Genomic DNA, 23,157 nt, shown 5'->3' with positions numbered 1-23,157 from the left:
GAACCCACGACCACAATGGTTCGGGATTCATGACGCATGGTTGAACCACTTGCGCCACCCAGAGGACATGTTTTACAAAGCTGCAGAGGAGAGGCTTCAGTGTGTGAATGAGCACACAAAATCATGTTAACGAGATTAGCATGCTAAGCTAACTTAATGCTAATATAGCTTATGATGTGGTACATCCAATGCTGGCAAAATAGATATCCTCAGATTCGACATGACGCAAGGAATCGATAGACACCAATTTTATGATTTTGTGACAAACTGTTCACAAGTTACAGCCTCTGAACCAATTATGGGTCGACCTCGTTAAGTTTGCGACATCATAACTTTTTTTTTCCAGTAGAGCAAAAAAATCGGGGACAGTACTTTTATGCGGCTCAGTCCGAAGATCATTTGAGTACATATTTGGACAAAATTAGACCAATTTTGAAGGAGGAGTAGCGAAAAAACTGTTTTACATTCGCTCCAATATGGCGGCCAGTCACATTGTTGAAAAATAACATATGAGATATCGTTGAAATCGGCATAAGCCAAGGAATATATTGACATAAAGAAATCAAATTTCAAGCAATGTTGGCAAAAGTTATAAGTGTTTTTTCAAAAAACAATGATATCTCTGGAACACTAGGTGGCGCTGTGATCAAACTTCTCATGTACCTTCGGGCCATGCTAATGATGATCCATACCAAATTTGGTGAAGAAATTTCAAATAGTTTAAAAGATATTGCAAATTATGACATCATTCAAAATGGCGGACACGTGGTACATCCCATTATGGCAAAATCGATATCCACGGATTTGTCATGACCCAAGGAATCGATAGACACCAAGTTTATAATTTTCTGACAAACTGTTCATAAGTTATTGGCCAAAATATGCATTTTCCATATCTCATGACCCGTAGGTGGCGCTGTTCCCAACTTTGGCATGGAACCTCAGATCATGCTTCCGATGAAGTGTACCAATTTTCGTTTCGATTGATCAAAGTTTGGCCGAGCTATAGCTTCTGAACCAATTTTGGGTCGACCTCGTTAAGTTTGCGACGTCATAACTTTTGATCAGAGAAGAATAAAAAAAATCGGGGACAGTACTTTTATGCGGCTCAGTCCGAAGATCATTTGAGTACATGTTTGGACAAAATTAGACCAATTTTGAAGGAGGAGTAGCAAAAAAACTGCATACTGTACTTTTCAAAATGGCCACTACTGTAATGGGCGGAGTCTTAATGTAAGATATTGGTTCTAATCAGCATGATGAGATGAATCAGGTGTACTAAGTTTCATTTTTCTAGATCAAAGGGTTCAAAAGTTATAACCATTTCAATGTTGAATTTTTGAACTGCTGGTGGCGCTATAGAGTTGGACCTAGAGACTCAAAAATTGCTACAATTACTTTTCATTACCATCACTACAAGTGTGCCAAATTTCATCATTTTCCTATGTATGGTTCATAGGGCTGCCATAGACTTCAAGAGGAGGAAGAAGAATAATAATAATAAATATAGCTGCAAGCAGCAATACGGGGCCAAGCCCTGCAAGGCAGAGCAAGCAACAGCCGCTGTAGCGCAATGCGGAGCCAGAAGAGCAAAACATCAGAAATTTAATGTACATCAAGCACAGTAAGCACATCAATTACAGCAGCACAGCTAGCATTTAAGCACCAACAGCAGTGCAGAGCCGGAAGGAATTTAAATTATTATTTTATACACAATTTCAAAGTCGCCCCACACTGGTCTCGAACCCACGACCACAATGGTTCGGGATTCATGACGCATGGTTGAACCACTTGCGCCACCCAGAGGACATGTTTTACAAAGCTGCAGAGGAGAGGCTTCAGTGTGTGAATGAGCACACAAAATCATGTTAACGAGATTAGCATGCTAAGCTAACTTAATGCTAATATAGCTTATGATGTGGTACATCCAATGCTGGCAAAATAGATATCCTCAGATTCGACATGACGCAAGGAATCGATAGACACCAATTTTATGATTTTGTGACAAACTGTTCACAAGTTACAGCCTCTGAACCAATTATGGGTTGACCTCATTAAGTTTGCGACATCATAACTTTTTTTTTCCAGTATAGCAAAAAAATCGGGGACAGTACTTTTATGCGGCTCAGTCCGAAGATCATTTGAGTACATGTTTGGACAAAATTAGACCAATTTTGAAGGAGGAGTAGCGAAAAAACTGTTTTACATTCACTCCAATATGGCGGCCAGTCACATTGTTGATAAATAACATATGAGATATCGTTGAAATCGGCATAAGCCAAGGAATATATTGACATAAAGAAATCAAATTTCAAGCAATGTTAGCAAAAGTTATAAGCGTTTTTTCAAAAAACAATGATATCTCTGGAACACTAGGTGGCGCTGTGATCAAATTTCTCAGGTACCTTCGGGCCATGCTAATGATGATCCATACCAAATTTGGTGAAGAAATTTCAAATAGTTTAAAAGATATTGCAAATTATGACATCATTCAAAATGGCGGACACGTGGTACATCCCATCATGGCAAAATCGATATCCACGGATTTGTCATGACCCAAGGAATCGATAGACACCAAGTTTATAATTTTCTGACAAACTGTTCATAAGTTATTGGCCAAAATATGCATTTTCCATATCTCATGACCCGTAGGTGGCGCTGTTCCCAACTTTGGCATGGAACCTCAGATCATGCTTCCGATGAAGTGTACCAATTTTCGTTTCGATTGATCAAAGTTTGGCCGAGCTATAGCTTCTGAACCAATTTTGGGTCGACCTCGTTAAGTTTGCGACGTCATAACTTTTGATCAGAGAAGAATAAAAAAAATCGGGGACAGTACTTTTATGCGGCTCAGTCCGAAGATCATTTGAGTACATGTTTGGACAAAATTAGACCAATTTTGAAGGAGGAGTAGCAAAAAAACTGCATACTGTACTTTTCAAAATGGCCACTACTGTAATGGGCGGAGTCTTAATGTAAGATATTGGTTCTAATCAGCATGATGAGATGAATCAGGTGTACTAAGTTTCATTTTTCTAGATCAAAGGGTTCAAAAGTTATAACCATTTCAATGTTGAATTTTTGAACTGCTGGTGGCGCTATAGAGTTGGACCTAGAGACTCAAAAATTGCTACAATTACTTTTCATTACCATCACTACAAGTGTGCCAAATTTCATCATTTTCCTATGTATGGTTCATAGGGCTGCCATAGACTTCAAGAGGAGGAAGAAGAATAATAATAATAATAATAAATATAGCTGCAAGCAGCAATACGGGGCCAAGCCCTGCAAGGCAGAGCAAGCAACAGCCGCTGTAGCGCAATGCGGAGCCAGAAGAGCAAAACATCAGAAATTTAATGTACATCAAGCACAGTAAGCACATCAATTACAGCAGCACAGCTAGCATTTAAGCACCAACAGCAGTGCAGAGCCGGAAGGAATTTAAATTATTATTTTATACACAATTTCAAAGTCGCCCCACACTGGTCTCGAACCCACGACCACAATGGTTCGGGATTCATGACGCATGGTTGAACCACTTGCGCCACCCAGAGGACATGTTTTACAAAGCTGCAGAGGAGAGGCTTCAGTGTGTGAATGAGCACACAAAATCATGTTAACGAGATTAGCATGCTAAGCTAACTTAATGCTAATATAGCTTATGATGTGGTACATCCAATGCTGGCAAAATAGATATCCTCAGATTCGACATGACGCAAGGAATCGATAGACACCAATTTTATGATTTTGTGACAAACTGTTCACAAGTTACAGCCTCTGAACCAATTATGGGTTGACCTCATTAAGTTTGCGACATCATAACTTTTTTTTTCCAGTATAGCAAAAAAATCGGGGACAGTACTTTTATGCGGCTCAGTCCGAAGATCATTTGAGTACATGTTTGGACAAAATTAGACCAATTTTGAAGGAGGAGTAGCGAAAAAACTGTTTTACATTCACTCCAATATGGCGGCCAGTCACATTGTTGATAAATAACATATGAGATATCGTTGAAATCGGCATAAGCCAAGGAATATATTGACATAAAGAAATCAAATTTCAAGCAATGTTAGCAAAAGTTATAAGCGTTTTTTCAAAAAACAATGATATCTCTGGAACACTAGGTGGCGCTGTGATCAAATTTCTCAGGTACCTTCGGGCCATGCTAATGATGATCCATACCAAATTTGGTGAAGAAATTTCAAATAGTTTAAAAGATATTGCAAATTATGACATCATTCAAAATGGCGGACACGTGGTACATCCCATCATGGCAAAATCGATATCCACGGATTTGTCATGACCCAAGGAATCGATAGACACCAAGTTTATAATTTTCTGACAAACTGTTCATAAGTTATTGGCCAAAATATGCATTTTCCATATCTCATGACCCGTAGGTGGCGCTGTTCCCAACTTTGGCATGGAACCTCAGATCATGCTTCCGATGAAGTGTACCAATTTTCGTTTCGATTGATCAAAGTTTGGCCGAGCTATAGCTTCTGAACCAATTTTGGGTCGACCTCGTTAAGTTTGCGACGTCATAACTTTTGATCAGAGAAGAATAAAAAAAATCGGGGACAGTACTTTTATGCGGCTCAGTCCGAAGATCATTTGAGTACATGTTTGGACAAAATTAGACCAATTTTGAAGGAGGAGTAGCAAAAAAACTGCATACTGTACTTTTCAAAATGGCCACTACTGTAATGGGCGGAGTCTTAATGTAAGATATTGGTTCTAATCAGCATGATGAGATGAATCAGGTGTACTAAGTTTCATTTTTCTAGATCAAAGGGTTCAAAAGTTATAACCATTTCAATGTTGAATTTTTGAACTGCTGGTGGCGCTATAGAGTTGGACCTAGAGACTCAAAAATTGCTACAATTACTTTTCATTACCATCACTACAAGTGTGCCAAATTTCATCATTTTCCTATGTATGGTTCATAGGGCTGCCATAGACTTCAAGAGGAGGAAGAAGAATAATAATAATAATAATAATAAGAAAACTAACAGATACAATAGGTGCCTTGCCCCTTCGGGGCTTGGCCCCTAAAAACTAACAGATACAATAGGTGCCATAGCCCCTTCGGGGCTTGGCCCCTAACTAACAGATACAATAGGTGCCATAGCCCCTTCGGGGCTTGGCCCCTAATAATAATAAGAAAACTAACAGATACAATAGGTGCCATAGCCCCTTCGGGGCTTGGCCCCTAATAATAATAAGAAAACTAACAGATACAATAGGTGCCATAGCCCCTTCGGGGCTTGGCCCCTAATAATAAAGTAGCCTAATATAAAAAATAATAATATTAATATTAGTAATATCACATCAGATACAATATTGATATATATAGAAAATGTCTTGTCTAGAAGACCTCGCTTGATGCAATCAACAGTAAATGAATTTCAAAGAAATATATCAAAAATATCCATTGATAATGAGTTTGCATTGCATCACACTCTTATTATTAAAATTTAACTAATATAATGTACCTCTTCAATCACACACATTTCCAGCATTTGATATAAACACATAACACATTAAATTGTGAACACATGAAAAAGAAATGGTAGTGAAGTATAAGGTTATGTGGGAGTGTGACACTAGAGGGCATGCTTGTGCAACAGGTGCTAATCTCTCAGAGTTAGCAGTGTTGTGGGAGCCCGTGTTTGGTGGCAGATCTATATGAACCTGTAAAACAAAAATCTGAAGTTGAATGTTGAGATTTGCACTTGTAGACGATAGTCACAAACCTGTATTCTGAATTTGAAGCTGCAGACAAGTAGTCACAAATGTGTACCATTCACAGAAATACAATGACAGACCCAAACTTGTAGTACATTGCACTTATTTTTACATTGACATTCACAGTACAACCTCAATTAGGGGTTTTTCCATCTCTCTTTCTCTCTCGCCGCCACAGAGTTTCAAGTGCACAAGTTAGTTTTGCACCTAATACAATGCGAAAAGAGTAGCAAAAGTCAATGCACGAAATTTGAAATTGCAGTGACAGATTTGAGAAGTTGCAAATGCCTAATTGAGTTTGTACTGCAAATGTGAATGTAAGAATAAGTGCAACTATGTACTACAAGTTTGTGTCTGTCATTGTATTTCTGTGAATGGTATTTTACACATTTGTGACTGTACTTGTCTGCAGCTTCAAATTCAGAATACAGGTTTGTGACTATTGTCAGCGAGTGCAAATTTCAACATTCAACTTCAGATTTTTATTTTACAGGTTTTCACATTGGAGCTGTGAGTGTAAATGTTAGCGTTCAAGTACAAATATTTATTGTACAAGTTCTCAAATTCACATCTACGTGCTCTCGAGTTTTGCTACTCTTTTACCTTCATAGATCTATCTCCTGTGTTCCCGTGTAAAGATCTGTTAATTGTTGTGGAAATATTTAATACGAATACAACCTACTAAATCTGACTTCTTTACCACTGACAATTTAAAAAACTTCCAGTTGTTAAAAATAATAACTACAGTAAACAGTATCTCAAGGCAATTCCCCGAATACTTACAATACAATACAACACTTCCCTGAAGTAAGGTGACAGCGTCCCGTCAAGAAGCTCCTATCACTGCCTCAATCACACATGAGCACACAGGTCTTTAGCATCTATACACTCTCACTGTCCTTCTCAGGTGTTTGCTGGTCCGACACAGGATCATTAATATTAGCTCAGAGTATTACAGCCTCAGCCCGAGGGTGGCTCTATAGTCTTCAACACTATCACTGTCTTTTTAGCGTAGAACCTTTAGTAGCCTAGCCTGGAAATCCAGACCTAAATCTATAAGATTAATGGTCTGGCGTCGACTAATGAAGATCGGCCAGCTCGAGGGGCAGCACCAAGCATGCATTTGAAAATCTCACTGCACGCAATTGGATAACACTACGACCAATCACATCAAGTTATCGCTTAGCTACCAGCGGAGCTAACTGGTATTAGACTCTTACCGTATCCGGTCGGCAAAACAGCAAAACTCCCTTCTTGCAAAGGAATGATTCGAGCACCGTCTTCTGTTCCTCTTTTAGAGAAAAAGTCTAAATCTTTCATTGTAGCGGCCAAAGCCGTTTCAAACAACTGGTGTTCATCCATAGCCATCTTGCAATGTTTACTAAAGACTTCGACGTCACAGCGCTGTCGTCTTCTGTTTAGCTCGCCTCTGGCCCGCCTATATCAGATAACTCGATGTGATTGGTGCAGCTCAGATCGAGGGGCATATTTGGAATGACCCAGCTAAGATTTTTTTGTAAGACCTTTAAGGCTGGCTTTGTTCTCCATATAGTCGTTTCCTAAACATATGGCTTGTCACGGATTGCGTTTTAGCTTTATTTGCAGAATACAGTCATGTAGTTTAAAGTGCTTGGCTGTGCAATTATGCGTAAGGAGTGTACCCGCAAGAGAGAGATTTATTCATTAATTTAGTTTGCCTTTTTACATGTTGCATATTTTTAAGGATATATAATTACTGAAAACGTTTTTTTTTTGCAACAAATGCCAATTTCTTCATAATTTAGTTTACCATGGTCCATGGATGATGATTAACGTTACTCCATTCATGAGGCATTTGTATTATTATGATTAGCATACTTTTAGTGCAGCTTTCTTGTTAACTGTTCAGAAAGCACACACTACATGATAGCCTAAGTGTGTTTGTTCTGTATTTGTTGCAGGTGACGCCCAACATCTCTCAGAGCTCAGGATTGTGTTGATGGGATATAGAGAAGCTGGTAAGAGTTCAGCTGGAAACACCATCCTGGGCAGAGAGGAGTTTGACTTGAAGAAATCTGCTCAGTGTGTGAAGAGACATGGAGAAGTAGCAGACAGACACATCACTGTCGTTGAAGCTCCAGGATGGCGGAGGAATTTCTCTGTAGAGTTCAGTCCTGAGTTACTGAAACAGGAGATTTTGCTCAGTGTGTCTCTGTGTTCTCCAGGACCACACGCTGTACTACTGATCATACGTGTGGACACTAGATTTAAAGAGACTGAGAGAAAAGTATTGCAGGAGCATCTGGATCTTCTCAGTGAGAGAGTCTGGAGTCACACTATAGTGCTGTTCACTGGTGGAGACTTTCTGTTAGACACATCTATAGAGCAGCACATTGAGAGTGAAGGGCCGGATCTCCAGCGGCTGCTGGACAAATGTGGGAACAGGTTTCATGTTCTCAACAATCACTACAGGAGTGACGACACTCAGATCAAGGAGCTGCTGGAGAAGATTGAGGAGACAGTGGCACAAAACAACGGCTGCCATTTTGAAATAGACAGAAAGATTTTACAGGAGGTGAAAGAGAGAAGAAGAGCAGAGGAAGAGAGAGCAGAAGAACGAATGAAGAGGATGCAAAAAAGGAGAGAAAACATCAGATCACAGATGAGTGAGTCCATATACTTTATAGTGCAGATACACACTGAGTATATTAAGTAAATCATGAAAATGTAAGTCACAGCAATAGTAGCAAGAACCTTCTTGTCATTAACCGCTATTTGTAGAGGCATTCCCAATAGATGGGTTCAAAGCAGCTCACAGTGACGGCCCCTAAAATCTGTTACTGGAGGAAATAAGCACTTTCATTTCTTAAAGGGCACCTATTATGCCCCTTTTTACAAGATGTAATATTGGTCTTGGGTGTCCCCAGAATGTATTTGTGAACTTTCAGCACAAAATACCCCACAGTTAATTTATTATAACCATTTGCAAATGTCATTTTTGGGGCCTGTTTTAAAAAGAGCTGTTTTGGTGTGTACCACCTTAAATGTAAATGAGCTGCATACCCCCGCCCTGCTGGACCCAGATGATGAAGAGAGTCCGGCACAGAATAAACACGAATGAGAATGGACTAAACGTCTCGGAATGGTTATTTGATACATTTATGTACTTACAAAGTTTTAATCGCGTCCCCTTTGCAATTATGGATGTGCAACACACACAAACACACACACACACAAACAAATTGTGATAACTTTCGCGCAATTTTTTGAAACTAACTTACACACACGCTTATGTGGCAAATATGAGAAGATGGCTAACGTTACAGAACCAGAAAACAAATGCTGCAGGGAGATAGACGTTTATATACTGTCTATGGAGATAAAGGTATTCATTTTACATTTGTTATTGCTGCAAAAAATAATGTACCTGACATAAAACAGTCTGACGTTGTTTGTTGAGACATCCTATGACGACGACAATAAATAGCTTTAGACGCATTTGTTGTTGAACTGGCTGACATCGATTGAAATGACTATTTGCTCAAAAATAATAAAATACACTTACTTCTTCTGGAGGTGACGTTGGATCGCGAACAGTAGGCAACGATCCACACTTGAGGATTAACTTTAACCCTCGTTCACTAAACAGTCAGTCAGAAAATGATTCTTGTATTTAGGAAGTTTAAGTGGCGCCTTTTCTTCATAAATAAAATCCATCCGCTGCGTTTTCAGTGGCTCTGATGTCAGTGAAGACTACTATGTCCATTCTTACATCCCACAACAGAACACCTACACTTCTTAGGAGACATTACCGGCTGTCGTTGAAACAATGGCGATGGTGTACAGAATAGATCACCGAGGGCGGGGTCTATGCCAAAACCAGACTGTCAATCAAACACGTCGGTGGGGCTTAGCGCAATTCTACGTCACAGTGAGAGCAATCTTAGAACAGGGCGTTCTGAGACAGTGCTTATGATTTATTGAGATAGTAAAAAAACTACTGGGTGGATTTTTATCATTCTAGGGTGGTTTTGCTCACACACTGCCAACACACATTTATGTTCAAACACCATGTAAAAGTGAATTTTGCATAATAGGTGCCCTTTAAACAATCCTGTTCTTCATAGGGTGTGCTTTTGATATCAGAAATCCCTTTACCTAATCCATAGAAAACAATACAAAAAACAAAAACAAAAACCCTGCAAACATCTCGTCTTGAATATAATCTTAAACATCAGCTTTACACCTGTAGACACACACGCCTCATGTTTGTTGCTGTTCTGAAGCGCCAGGAAGTGAGTCCCGTCAAACACACTTTGAAAGTACAAGTAAAAACTACTAGACTGCTGGAGGAACTATATTTTATTTGCAGCTCCAACTAAGGCAAAAATATGTCATGTAAAATGGACATTTGTAAGATTAGAAGCTATTTTTATGAGTGAAAAAATGTCGACATGTTCAGTTTTTGCAAGACACTTTTACTGTTTTCATATTGGTCAATACAGATAAGATTTTGGATCTGTTTATGCCAATATAGGCTGGGTTTTTTTTTTTTTTTCATAAAGTCCTTTTTAAATATAAGCAGTCACAAATGGTCTTTTTTGGCTTTCTTTCAATCTAGTAAATTAATGTAAATGTAATACAGTCATGTATTTGCTGGTGCTGATAGCCACCAGTGCATTGATAATGCTTTCCCCGGTGAGAACACACACAAGAGGGAGATTTATTCATTGGTTTAGAGGGACAATTTAGCCTAATCATTTTTTAAAGAATATACTTTCTGAAAACATTATTCTGAAGCTATTTGGAATTTAGTCTTGCTTAATCGGTGTGTTCTGTGATTTGTTGTTTTGTCTCCAGATCATTGAAATTAAAGGTATAGTTCACCCAAAAATGAAAACTCTGTCAGTAATTACTCACCCTCATGTTGTTCCAACCCCGTAAGACCTTCGTTCATCTTCGGAACACAAATTAAGATATTTTTGATTAAATCTGAGAGCTGGATCACTCCTCCATTGGCTTCCAAGGGATTGAAACTTGCCGGCCCAGAAAAGTTAATAAGAGATCGTTAATATAGTCCAAGTGACTACAGTGGCTCAATCAATTGCTTGTATATCAAGCAACGAGAATACTTTTTGTGCGCAAAAAGTAAACAAAAATAACGACTTTATTCAACTATTCATTTCCTTCTCTCTGGGCCTCGAGTGAGTTCACATAGTAAAATAGCGCAGTGCGTCTGTGTTGTACGTCACACGCATCACACACATGACCAGAGTCAGCCAATAGTGAGCCTACGTGTGACGTACAACACAGAAGCGCTGCACAGTTATACTACGTGACCTCACTCGAGGCCCAGAGAGAAGGAAATTAATAGTTGAATAAAGTCGTTATTTTTGTTTACTTTTTGCGCACAAAAAGTATTCTCGTCGCTTGATAAACTTAAGATTGCGCCACTGTAGTCACTTGGACTATATTAACGATGTCTTTAATAACTTATCTGGGCCGGCAAGTTTCAATCCCTTGGAAGCCAATGGAGGAGTGAGACAACTCTCAGATTTAATCAGAAATATCTTCATTTGTGTTCCGAAGATGAACGAAGGTCTTACGGGGTTGGAACAACATGAGGGAGAGTAATTACTGACAGAGTTTTCATTTTTGGGTGAACTATCCCTTTAAGCCGTTTTCTTTTCTTCAGAATTATTCTCCATTGATAACCTTTGTTCAATTCTGATTTAAGAGTTTAATTAATGTGAGATACACTTATATGTCATTTTTAATCAATAATGTGTAGTTTGACACCCATATAGATGAGGTGAACCTTATTTCAGGAACCCCTTTTTCACAAAGAGAGATTATTTAAGAAGATTTAAGATGCCACCCACCTTAAGAAGTGTGTTTGTTCAGTATTTGTTGCAGGTGACGCCCAACATCTCTCAGAGCTCAGGATTGTGTTGATGGGATGTAGAGCAGCTGGTAAGAGTTCAGCTGGAAACACCATCCTGGGCAGAGAGGAGTTTGACTTGAAGAAATCTGCTCAGTGTGTGAAGAGACATGGAGAAGTAGCAGACAGACACATCACTGTCATTGAAGCTCCAGGATGGTGGAGGAATTACTTTGTAGAGTTCAGTCCTGAGTTACTGAAACAGGAGATTTTGCTCAGTGTGTCTCTGTGTCCTCCAGGACCACACGCTGTACTACTGATCATACGTGTGGACTACACATTTAAAGAGACTGAGAGAAAAGCATTGCAGGAGCATCTGGGTCTTCTCAGTGAGAGAGTCTGGAGTCACACTATAGTGCTGTTCACTCATAAAGACTCTCTGTTACACACATCTATAGAGCAGTACATTGAGAGTGAAGGGCCGGATCTCCAGCGGCTGCTGGACAAATGTGGGAACAGGTTTCATGTTCTCAACAATCACAACAGGAGTGACGACACTCAGATCAAGGAGCTGCTGGAGAAGATTGAGGAGACAGTGGCACAAAACAATGGCTGCTATTTTGAAATAGACAGAAAGATTTTACAGGAGATGAAAGAGAGAAGAAGAGCAGAGGAAGAGAGAGCAGAAGAACGAATGAAGAGGACGCAAAAAAGGAGAGAAAACATCAGATCACAGATGAGTGAGTCCATATACTTTATAGTGCAGATAAACACTGAGTATATTAAGTAAGTCATGAAAATGTAACAGTCACAGCAATAATAGCAATAAACTTCTTGTCATTAACCGCTATTTGTAGAGGCATTCCCAATAGATGGGTTCAAAGCAGCTCACAGTGACGGCCCCTAAAATCTGTTACTGAAGGAAATAAGCACTTTCATTTCTTAAAGGAACACGCCGAATTTTTGGGACTTTAGCTTATTCACCGTATCCCCCAGAGTTAGATAAGTCCATACATACTCTTTTCATCTCCGTGCGTGCCGTAACTCTGTCTGACGCACCCACCGCTACAGCACGCACGGAGATGAGAGGGGTATGTACCCAGCAAACACATTTACGTTGTGGCAACGTCTGTGGCACGTTGCATTTCTGCTATGGCAACGTCGCTGTCTACGTGCTCGCAACATTGTAACAACGTAGAATTGTAAGACGCGACAGGGCTGTAGCAACGTTGTTGCGCGACATTCAGCAACTGAGAGACGACGTTCTGACAATATTTTTATATGCTGCTATATCCCCCATTTAACATTTTGTTAGATAATTATATACTTTTTATCGTTTATTGTTTATCTATATTATTATTTAATGGGGCTATCAACACCTGCAAGTGTACACTTTGAAGAGTAAAAATGACAGAAGGTTTCGTTAATTCAACTTTATTAAAACTGCATATGGTAATCAAATTGCACTTCCAAAAATACATTTGTGAAAAAAGAAAAAAAAAAAGAAATAAACGAATATACAAATTTATTTTACATTTAATAAATAAAACATAAAAAGCAAAAGCAGATCAGAACATTTAAAGCTAGGGTAGGTAGGATTTTTCTAAAAAAAAAACATTCCAAATTTGTTTTAACTGTCTTTATATATCAATACATAATTAAAATGTAAGTACTCTGAAAAAGAAAGTATAAAAATCGAGTGTCTGTAGACCTCTCACGACTGTTGTAAACACAGCTCATTATTTCCATTCACTCCACCCCCTCCCTTCTGGGCTCCTTCTAAAGCCACGCCCCCAAAACACATGAACGCGCGACGCCAAACGCTCAGGCTCAGCTGAAGACGCATTTATTTACCTGTGACGAGCGGAGAGGAAGGAGCGCAGTGCATGCAGTGACATCATGTCAGAATCACATGTAATAAAATACCTAACTTTATCACTATGAATATAAACAAATATGATGGCTTTTAGTACTCACTATCAAGCTAGCATATCGATACTGGTAAAGTTTAAAATATATTTTGTTTGATTCGGTAACGAGCTATATTTAGGCTATAGGTAACGAGCTATATTTATAAGGCAAAGCTAGGTTGCATTGATACACGTTTTTCCATTACCATCAGTTAAACTGTGATGAAGGTGAATTTCGTGTAAGAGTCATAACATATACGGTGTTTTGCATGTAAGAGTTTCCATGATGAAAACATTGTTGACTCTGATGAGGACTAACGTTACACTCCGGTGACAAGTACCGCATCGTCGGTTCGAGGACAGGTCCACTCCGGGGTCGAGGGCGAAGCAGAGGAGGTCGTTCAAGAGTGCGGGCAGGGTCCGAGGAAGTAGTTTAGCAAAGTAGCAAAGCTGGCATTGGTACTTTTTGCTGCATTTTCTCAGCCATTGTGCCTCAAACTCCAGCTTACTCGGTGTAGTGAGCTGAATATTTCCGGGAATGGTGACATGTGATGAGTGCACGCAGGGCTGTGCACGCAGTGGTGCTCGGGCACAAGACATGAAGGCATCTGATTGGTTCTTTACATTCGCACCGAATGGCAGTGATTGGTCAGAGTTTTTACTGTCCTACAGCTGCTACAGAGGTCAGATTTTTTTCATTCCTTTTTCTGAACACATAATGTATTGACTACTATCAGAATGGAAGGACCATTTCACCCAGTATAAAAAAAATGTTTCTGAACAGGATTACCTACCCTACCTTTAATGAACAAAACCGGGTCTGTATGGCAGACAGTAGCCAAAAGCCGGACGATAAAGGAGCAAAGAAATGAATGAGACTAAATAGCGGAAAAATCAAACAGAAAAACTAAACAGTGCGAGTGATGCTACATTAATCACATTAGAAATTAAAGTTGTAGGTTGTGTTTGATAGCTGAGATAGGCTAAATTAAACGCAATACTCACGCATCCTTGCTCGATGAAGAACGAGACAACACAATGAGCCCAACAGGTGGTTGGGATTTAAAATGCTGATTTTCCTGCTTCAGGGCAGTGACGAGTACATGTCGTCCAGTGGTTGTCCAGACACCCTCGGCACAACTTTAAGCAATGGCCCTGAACGGTAGTTCAATGTCAACATTGTGACAACGCTGTAACAACCTTCACCACACAACGTAGTTATAGAAACCTTTTCTGTGAAAAGTGATACTGGAAAAGTGAATCATCAGCTTGATTGATTAACGCGCGAACTGGATGTATAAAGGGGAGCCTTGCACACATGACAACATCTTTTCTTCTTCAGGGACTGTTTGTCTGTTTTGAGAATATCGCTGAAGCGCGCGGGAGGCTCTCTCGAGAGCCTCTTGTGCAAACTGTGAGCGTTTTTTATTTAAAAATGCTCCGCTCTCGTCGGACCCTTTTCTCGAGGGAGGAGGGTTCAGCATCTGAGCTGTGGTGCGTGCGATCTGTGAAACAATACTGTTTGGGTACGAGGCGTTCACAGTCAGTTCCTGAGGGTGCTGGCAGTGTTCATTAAGAAATATCTCGGCGCGCGTGAGAAAGAAAAAATCCGTGCGCTGTCGGATGTTTCAACCTCGCACCTGTTGACTTTCTTCTCGAGGGATGAAAGCCAAATATTTTTTAACGGCTCGTTTCTCGCGCTTGCCGAGGCAGTGTGTAGATTACGAGAACGTATAAATGTTAAAACAGTATTGTCTGGTGATTATGGCTGCATTTAATTCTATGAATTAAAATGGTGGAATATTATCTGACTTTTAAGAAGTTAGATATTTAGTAATTCAGCCTATCATCCAGATCGCGTTATCCAGTGTTTTTGGCTGCATTTTAATTGAGGAATTAAAATGATGAGCAGTGAACAAAAAGAGCAGGTGTAATTCTGGTCTTTTTGTAAAATGTGAAATTAACATATTTCTGTTTCTTTTCAGACCACGTCTCCTGTTTTAGAGTCTGGGGCAAAATGTTATGGGTAAGAAAGTAAATCTAAAGATTTTTTCGATGGTCAGGTAGTAGGTCTTAACAGGCCTCCTTGACCAGACAGTCCCCATTTTGCAACCGGACAGTGCTTGGGCCTCCCTGAGGTGAGCTCCCAGGAATTGACTGTCAAGAAAACTGTCAAACTGCTCTTTTTAAAGATATCTATCAATGTAAGCAAATATCATTTGGGAATTTCTTGTCTTTCGAATATCTGGGTATTGTGTTAAAAGGTGCTCCACGCATTTTACTTATCATTATTTACAGGCCTCCAAAATACTCTCCAGCCTTTGCTGAGGACTTTACAGAACTGTTATCAACAATTACCTCAGAGTTTGACTGTTTTGCCATTGCTGGAGATTTTAACATCCACATAGATAGTGCAGAGAACAATATGGCAAAAGAAATCAAAAGTGTTTTAAAAACTTTTGATCTGACTCAGCATGTACATGGACCCACACACAATCATGGACACACTCTAGATTTACTTATCAGTAAGGGTCTAAACATTTAGGGCCCACATACTGTGGTTAGCAGGTCAGAGGCCTCACTAGGCCTTCCGGAGTATGAGCTCCCACTTACTGTGGTTGAATATGAGCTCCCACATACTGTGGTTAGCAGGTCAGAGGCCTCACTAGGCCTTCCTGAGTATGAGCTCCCACTTACTGTGGTTGAATATGAGATCCCACATACTGCGGTTATCAAGTCATAGGCCTCACTAGGCCTTCCTGAGTATGAGCTCCCACATACTGTGGTTGAATATGAGCTCCCACATACTGTAGTTGCCAGGTTATAGGCCTCACCAGGCCTTCCTGGTTATGAGCTTCCACATGTCAGGTTACAGGCCTCACCGGCCTTCCTGAATGTGAGCTCCCACATACTGTGGTCATCAGGTTACAGGCCTCATCAGGCCTTCCTGGTTATGAGCTCCCACATACTGTGGTCGCCAGGTTACAGGCCTCATCCGGCCTTCCTGGTTATGAGCTCCCACATACTGGGATATCAGGTTACAGGCCTTACTAGGCCTTCCTGAATATGAGCTCCCATACACGGTGGTCGCCAGGTTACAGGCCTCGCCAGGCCTTCCTGGTTATGAGCTCCCACATACTGTAGCGCCAGGTTACAGGCCTCACCGGCCTTCCTGGTGATGGGCTTCTACATGTCAGGTTGCAGGCCTCACCCGGCCTTCCTGAATGTGAGCTCCCACATGCTGTGGTCATCAGGTTACAGGCCTCATCCGGCCTTCCTGGTTATGAGCTCCCACATACTGTGGTCGCCAGGTTACAGGCCTCATCCGGCCTTCCTGGTGATGGTCTTCTACATGTCAGGTTACAGGCCTCACCTGGCCTTCCTGAATGTGAGCTTCCACATACTGTGGCCGCCAGGTTACAGGCCTCACCCGGCCTTCCTGAGTATGAGCTCCCACACACCGTGGTCGCAGGTCTTCCTAGTTATGAGCTTCCTCATGTCAGGTTATAGGCCTCTTCCGGCCTTCCTGAATGTGAGTTCCCACTTACAGTGGTCACCAGGTTTCAGGCCTCATAGGCCTTCCTGAGTATCCCACATACTGTGGTCGCCAGGTTACAGGCCTCACAGGCCTTCCTGAGTATGAGCTCCCACATACTGTGGTCGCCAGGTTTCAGGCCTCACAGGCCTTTCTGAGTGTTAAGCTCCCACATTCAGTGGTCACCAGGCTTCAGGCTTCCTAAAGGCCTTCCTGGTTATGAGTTTTCACATGTCAGGTTACAGGCCTCTCCAGGCCTTCCTGAATGTGAACTCCCACTCGCTGTGGTCGCTAGGGTTTAGGCCTCACTAGTTGTGAGCTTCCACATGTCAGGTTGCAGGCCTCTTCAGGTCTTCCTGAATGTGAGCTCCCACGCATTGCGTTCATCAGGTTATAGGCCTCATCTGGCCTTCCTGATCATGGGTTCCCACATGCTGTGGTTGCCAGGTTACAGGCCTCACCGGCCTTCCTGGATACGAGCTCCCACAGTCTGTGGTCGTCAGGTCACAGGCCTCAGGGGCCTTCCTGAGAATGAGCTCCCACTTACTGTGGTCGTCAGGTTATAGGCCTCACTAGGCCTTCCTGAATATAGAGTGATGAAGTACATGCACCTTTACTTCATCTATTTTTCTTAAACCCATGCTTATGGTAAGTCACACGACTAACGTCCTGTGTACTTTCTAAAATCCATTTTTGTGGTAAGGGTCATGCGCTGTACGCTTCGGTCCCTTCCTATGTGGCTCAGACCCTGGTCTTTCACCTCGGGTCCCACTCCAGATGTGTCCTGTCGTCACGTATATTACGACAGACGCCTTTCTCTAGCTACTTCCACATTCTGATGAGCTCCCACACACTGTGGTCACCGCGTTACAGGCCTCACCGGCCTTCCCGAGTATGAGCTCCCACATGCTGTGGTCGCCAGGTTACAGGCCTCATCAGGCCTTCTTGGATTCAGAATGGCTAAGTACATGCACTTTCTTTCATGTACTTTCTGTAATCCATATTTATGGTAAGGGTTGTGCGTTGTACGCTTAATTCCCTTTCTTACGTGGCCCAGACTTCGGTTCTAGGGCCTTTCTGAAAGTAAACTCCCACAGGTTGTGGTCCCCAGGTTACAGGCCTCACCGGCCTTCCTGATATGAGCTCCCACATGCTGTGGTCGCCAGGTTAGAGGCCTCACCGGCCTTCCTGAAGGTAAGCTCCCACATATTGTGGTTGAATACAAGCTCCCCCATGTTGTGGTCGCCAGGTTAGAGGTCCTACCAGGCCTTCCTGGAGGTAGCTCCCTTTAGGCCCTCACAGGCCTCCTCAGTGTTTTGAAACACAAACACTGGGTAGATCCATGGATCGAGTAGAGAAACTCCCCTCGCTGGCAAGGGTTGTAAAGCACTATGCTGAGTCATACTCTCCAGGATGTCCCGTCTCTGAGATCCGGGCTGAGTGGTTCACTGCCTGCTTCGCAGTCCCTCGTTGGATGCCTTCCTAGGCAAGGCAAGGCAAGGCAAGGCAAGGCAAGTTTATTTATATAGCACATTTCATACACAATGGCAATTCAAAGTGCTTTACATAGAAGAAATTAAAATAATAAAAGAAATAAGAATAATTAAAACAGTTTAGAAAAATAAAATAAAATACAGTACAAACAGTCGGACGAACATTGGCACAGTGCTCATTCAGTAAATGCACAGCTAAACAGAAGTGTTTTGAGTCTGGATCTGAATGTGACTACTGTAGGAGCACGTCTGATCTCCTCTGGAAGCTGGTTCCAGCTGCGGCTGGCATAATAGCTAAAAGCGGACTCGCCATGCTTAGAGTGAACCCTTGGTATTTCTAGCTGATATGATCCTAGTGATCTGAGTGATCTGTTGGGTTTATATTCAGTAAGCATATCTGCAATGTATTGAGGTCCTAGGCCATTGAATGATTTATATACCAGTAACAATACTTTAAAATCAATCCTAAATTTAACTGGGAGCCAGTGTAAAGACCTGAGGACTGGTGTGATGTGTTCATATTTTCTGGTTCTGCTCAGAATCCTGGCGGCAGCGTTCTGTATGAGCTGCAACTGTCTTATGGTCTTTTTGGGAAGGCCAGTGAGGAGTCCATTACAATAATCCACCCTGCTGGTAATGAAAGCATGAACAAGTTTCTCTAAGTCTTGTCTGGAAACAAAGCATCTAATTCTTGCAATATTTTTCAGATGATAGTATGCTGATTTAGTTATTGCTTTGACATGACTACTGAAACTAAGGTCTGACTCTAGGGACACACCGAGATTCCTGACTTGATTTTTTGTTGCTTGACCCCTAGAGTGAAGGTATGCGTTCACCTTGAGAACTTCATCTTTGTTTCCAAACGCAATGACTTCAGTTTTGTCTTTGTTTAACTGAAGAAAGTTTTGACACATCCAACTGTTGACTTCGTCAATGCATTGGCACAGGGAGTCAATGGGGCTGTAATCGTTAGGCGATAGGGCTAAGTAGATCTGTGTGTCGTCTGCATAGCTGTGGTAAGCAATTTGGTTCTTTCTCATTATTTGGCTCATTGGGAGCATATACAGGTTGAACAGGAGTGGTGCAAGAATTGAGCCTTGAGGTACTCCGCATGTCATGGATGTCCACTCAGACTTATGGTCACCTATACTCACATAATAACCTCTCCCATCTAAGTATGACCTGAACCATTTTAGGACTATCCCAGAAAGCCCCACCCAGTTTTCCAGCCTGTCAAGAAGTATGTTATGATCGACAGTGTCAAATGCAGCACTGAGGTCTAGTAGCACCAGCACTGATAATTTGCCTGAATCAGTATTTAAGCGAATATCGTTTATTATCTTTATGAGCACTGTCTCTGTGCTGTGGTGCGGTCGGAAACCAGATTGAAAATTGTCAAAGTATCCATTCAAGCTCAAGAATTTGTTCAGCTGATTGAAGACAACTTTTTCAATGATCTTGCCTATGAAAGGAAGATTTGAGATCGGTCTTTAGTTGCTTAATATGGTCTTATCCAGATTGCTCTTTTTCAGGAGGGGCTTGACAACTGCAGTTTTCAGGGAGTTTGGAAAACTCCCAGAGAGAAGTGAGGCATTTACCACTTCTAGAAGATCTGCTTCTAAACTGTTTAACACACTTTTGAAAAATGATGTGGGAAGTGTGTCAAGAGCGCATGTTGATGTTTTAAGGTGCTGTACAGTTTCTTCCAAAATTTTGCCATCAATTTCTTTGAAATCAGACATAGTAACTACTTTCTCAGGTGGTTTGATCTGTCTGACCTCATTGCAACTCAAGGATGTGCTGATCACCTTTCTGATATTACTGATTTTCTCAGAGAAGAACGAAGCAAACTCACTACACTTGTTCACTGAGAGCATTTCACTGGGAATCTGGCTTGGAGGGTTTGTCAGTCTCTCTACAGTAGCAAAAAGAGTGCGTGTGTTGTTTAAATTGCTGTTTATAATATTTGAGAAGAAAGTCTGTCTAGCTTTGCCTAGTTCCATATTGAAAGCATGGAGGCTGTCTTTGTAGATGTTATAATGGACTACAAGTTTAGTCTTCCGCCACATGCGCTCTGCTTTTCTGCATTGTCTTTTCATATTTTGCACTGCTGTTGAGTTTCTCCAAGGTGCTTTTTGTCTGCCACTCTTCTTCCTGACTTTAACAGGAGCAATATCATCAATTATACCTTTAACTTTTGAGTTAAAAGAATCAAGGAGAAAATCAACAGAGTCAGCAGATATACTTGGTGTTAAGGATATAGCCTTCATAAATAGTACACTGGTGTTCTCATTTAAGCATCTCTTCTTGACAGACACAGATTTAGCTTCAATGGCAGGAGAGATCAATATATCAAAGAAAATACAGAAATGATCAGACAGTGCTACATCCTTAATAACAATTAATGAAATGTTTAGACCCTTACTGATAAGTAAATCTGGAGTGTGTCCACGATTGTGTGTGGGTCCATGTACAGGCTGAGTCAGATCAAAAGTTTTTAAAACAGTTTTGATTTCTTTTGCCATATTGTTTTCTGCATTATCTATGTGAATGTTAAAATCTCCTGCAATGGCAAAACAGTCAAACTCTGAGGTAATTGCTGATAACAGTTCTGTAAAGTCCTCAGCAAAGGCTGGAGAGTATTTTGGAGGCCTGTAAATAATGATAAGTAAAATGCGTGGAGCACCTTTCAACACAATACCCAGATATTCGAAAGAAGGGTAATTCCCAAATGATATTTGCTTACATTGATAGATATCTTTAAAAAGAGCAGCTAGACCCCCACCTCTCTTAACAGCTCTGCAGACACTCATAAAAGTAAAGTTCGGAGGGGCTGTTTCATTGAGGACTGTTGCACTGCAGCTGTCTTCTAGCCAGACTTCATTTAGAAGCATAAAATCCAGGTTGTTTGTGGTTATTAAATCGTTGACTAGAAGTGATTTATTTTTAAGTGAACGAATGTTTAAAAGTGCTAACTTAACAGTCTTACTTTTTGTCCCCACATCAATCTTACTTTGACGTGTAATAGGCACCAGATTAGTTAGGTTTGCTGCACGGCTATTGAAGGCCTTAGACTTTCTATCTTGTAATAGAACAGCAATAGAGAAAGATACAGGCACACTGGGTTCCCGCTTGTTCTGTAAACATTTGAGAAAGTTACTGTTATCAGAGCGGGGACCCAAAACACATCACTGAGAGCTGGTATCAGTTGTTTTTAGTTCACCTCGAGCAGATGGAGGAGGGTGTGTGGGCCCTGGCGTTGTGGCAGAGGCCGAAGAGCTCTCACAGGAGGGGGAGGGCGAGCTGGGCCCGCAGGCTTTCCTAAGGCAAGTGTCCAGAGGCTCTGTCTTCGGACAGACAGGAAGTGGCCAGACTGTAGTGTCTTATGTAGTGACACCAGGTCAGGCCTGCCTGGTGGCATTTCAGGTGGCACGCTCCCCTGAATAGTGACTGGCTGGGAGTCCCTTGGGTCCCCTAGCCACACTCCCTAGAAGGGACCCCTTCTATTGGAAGCTGATGTCCTAAGCCTTTGAGCTGGCCCAGATATACCCCCCATTAACTATGTTCTGGCGGTTTCTTGGTTCATTAGCTTGGGCTATGACCGGTAGGGAGTGCTGTCACTGACAGCCCGATGTGACCTAAGGGTGAGTGGTTCCAATGTTTCTGAATGACTGGTTCGGACAGTTGTCACTGCCTTTGGGCATGCACTCCCCTCAGCATGGTGGCGTTGGTATATCGTTCCCCATAGCGTCATTCTGACGTAGTGTAGAGTTCCCTTTCGAAAGGGAACTTCTCAGGTTACGACTGTAACCTATGTTCCCTGAGAACAGGGAACGAGACACTACGTCTTCCTGCCATGCCTCGGGGCCTGCCTGCAACAGTCCCTTCAGATGATAGGATGTTGTCATGTGTGCAAGGCTCCCCTTTATACATCCAGGTCGCGCGTTAATCAATCAAGCTGATGATTCACAGGCTGTCGCCAGTCAACATGATTGACGTGAGTTGATATTTGATTTCAGACACCTGTCACGCCTGGGGCATTCCCCATAGCGTCATTTTGACGTAGTGTCTCGTTCCCTGTACTCAGGGAACATAGGTTACAGTCGTAACCTGAGACGTTCTCTCTATTGTAAGTTAAATGAGTCAGATTCCTGAGACTCTCACCCTTTGTCTTTAATGGCTCTTGGAGCACCTGTCCCAGTCGTAGTTATGCTGATTGGATTAGGATTGGTAACACTCTAGAGTCTAGGGCGGGTTCCTAAACCAGGGTACTTCATTTGCATGCTTTGTTTAAGGTCGTCACCCAGGTGCTTTGTCTGCATTTCTAAGCACTGCCCTCTAAATGTATATAAACTACAATGTACACTGCCTTAGTTAGACTTGATGACTGCAGCTACCGACAGCTCGTGTTCTCATTAAAGAATCCAGCTGAAGATACAACCAAGTCTTCTGGTCTTCACTTCTGAGTTTCCTACACTGGCACGCTGTGGTTTCAAAGTGTGTACAACGCTGAACATGTTTTTGTTGTTTTTGTTGCACTTACACGGCTTTAACCCGCAGATGTCCTCAGCATGCTGTGTTTTGAGTGAAGTCATTGTAATTGATCTAACA

General features: G+C 41.6%; 1 protein-coding gene across 2 annotated transcripts in view; it reads left to right on the top strand.

The window, feature by feature from the left end:
- The window catches only part of LOC307161945 (GTPase IMAP family member 8-like), a 51,553-nt gene that overhangs the window by 14,479 nt on the left and 13,917 nt on the right, over nt 1–23,157 (top strand). The window contains exons 2-3 of one of the 2 annotated variants that reach the window (XM_079876914.1): nt 7,689–8,393; nt 11,644–12,348. In XM_079876914.1, the coding sequence (XP_079733040.1) occupies nt 7,689–8,393; nt 11,644–12,348 (1,410 nt within the window). Of the gene's footprint in view, nt 1–7,688; nt 8,394–11,631; nt 12,349–23,157 lie in introns of both variants that reach the window. The other variant, XM_079876913.1, reaches the window with a different exon arrangement.

This window comes from Squalius cephalus (genome assembly GCF_949319135.1).
Source record: "Squalius cephalus genome assembly, chromosome: 7".
Classification (NCBI taxonomy): domain Eukaryota; kingdom Metazoa; phylum Chordata; class Actinopteri; order Cypriniformes; family Leuciscidae; genus Squalius; species Squalius cephalus.
Note: the sequence above shows the minus strand (reverse complement) of the source record. Positions and strands in the feature narration are given on the sequence as shown.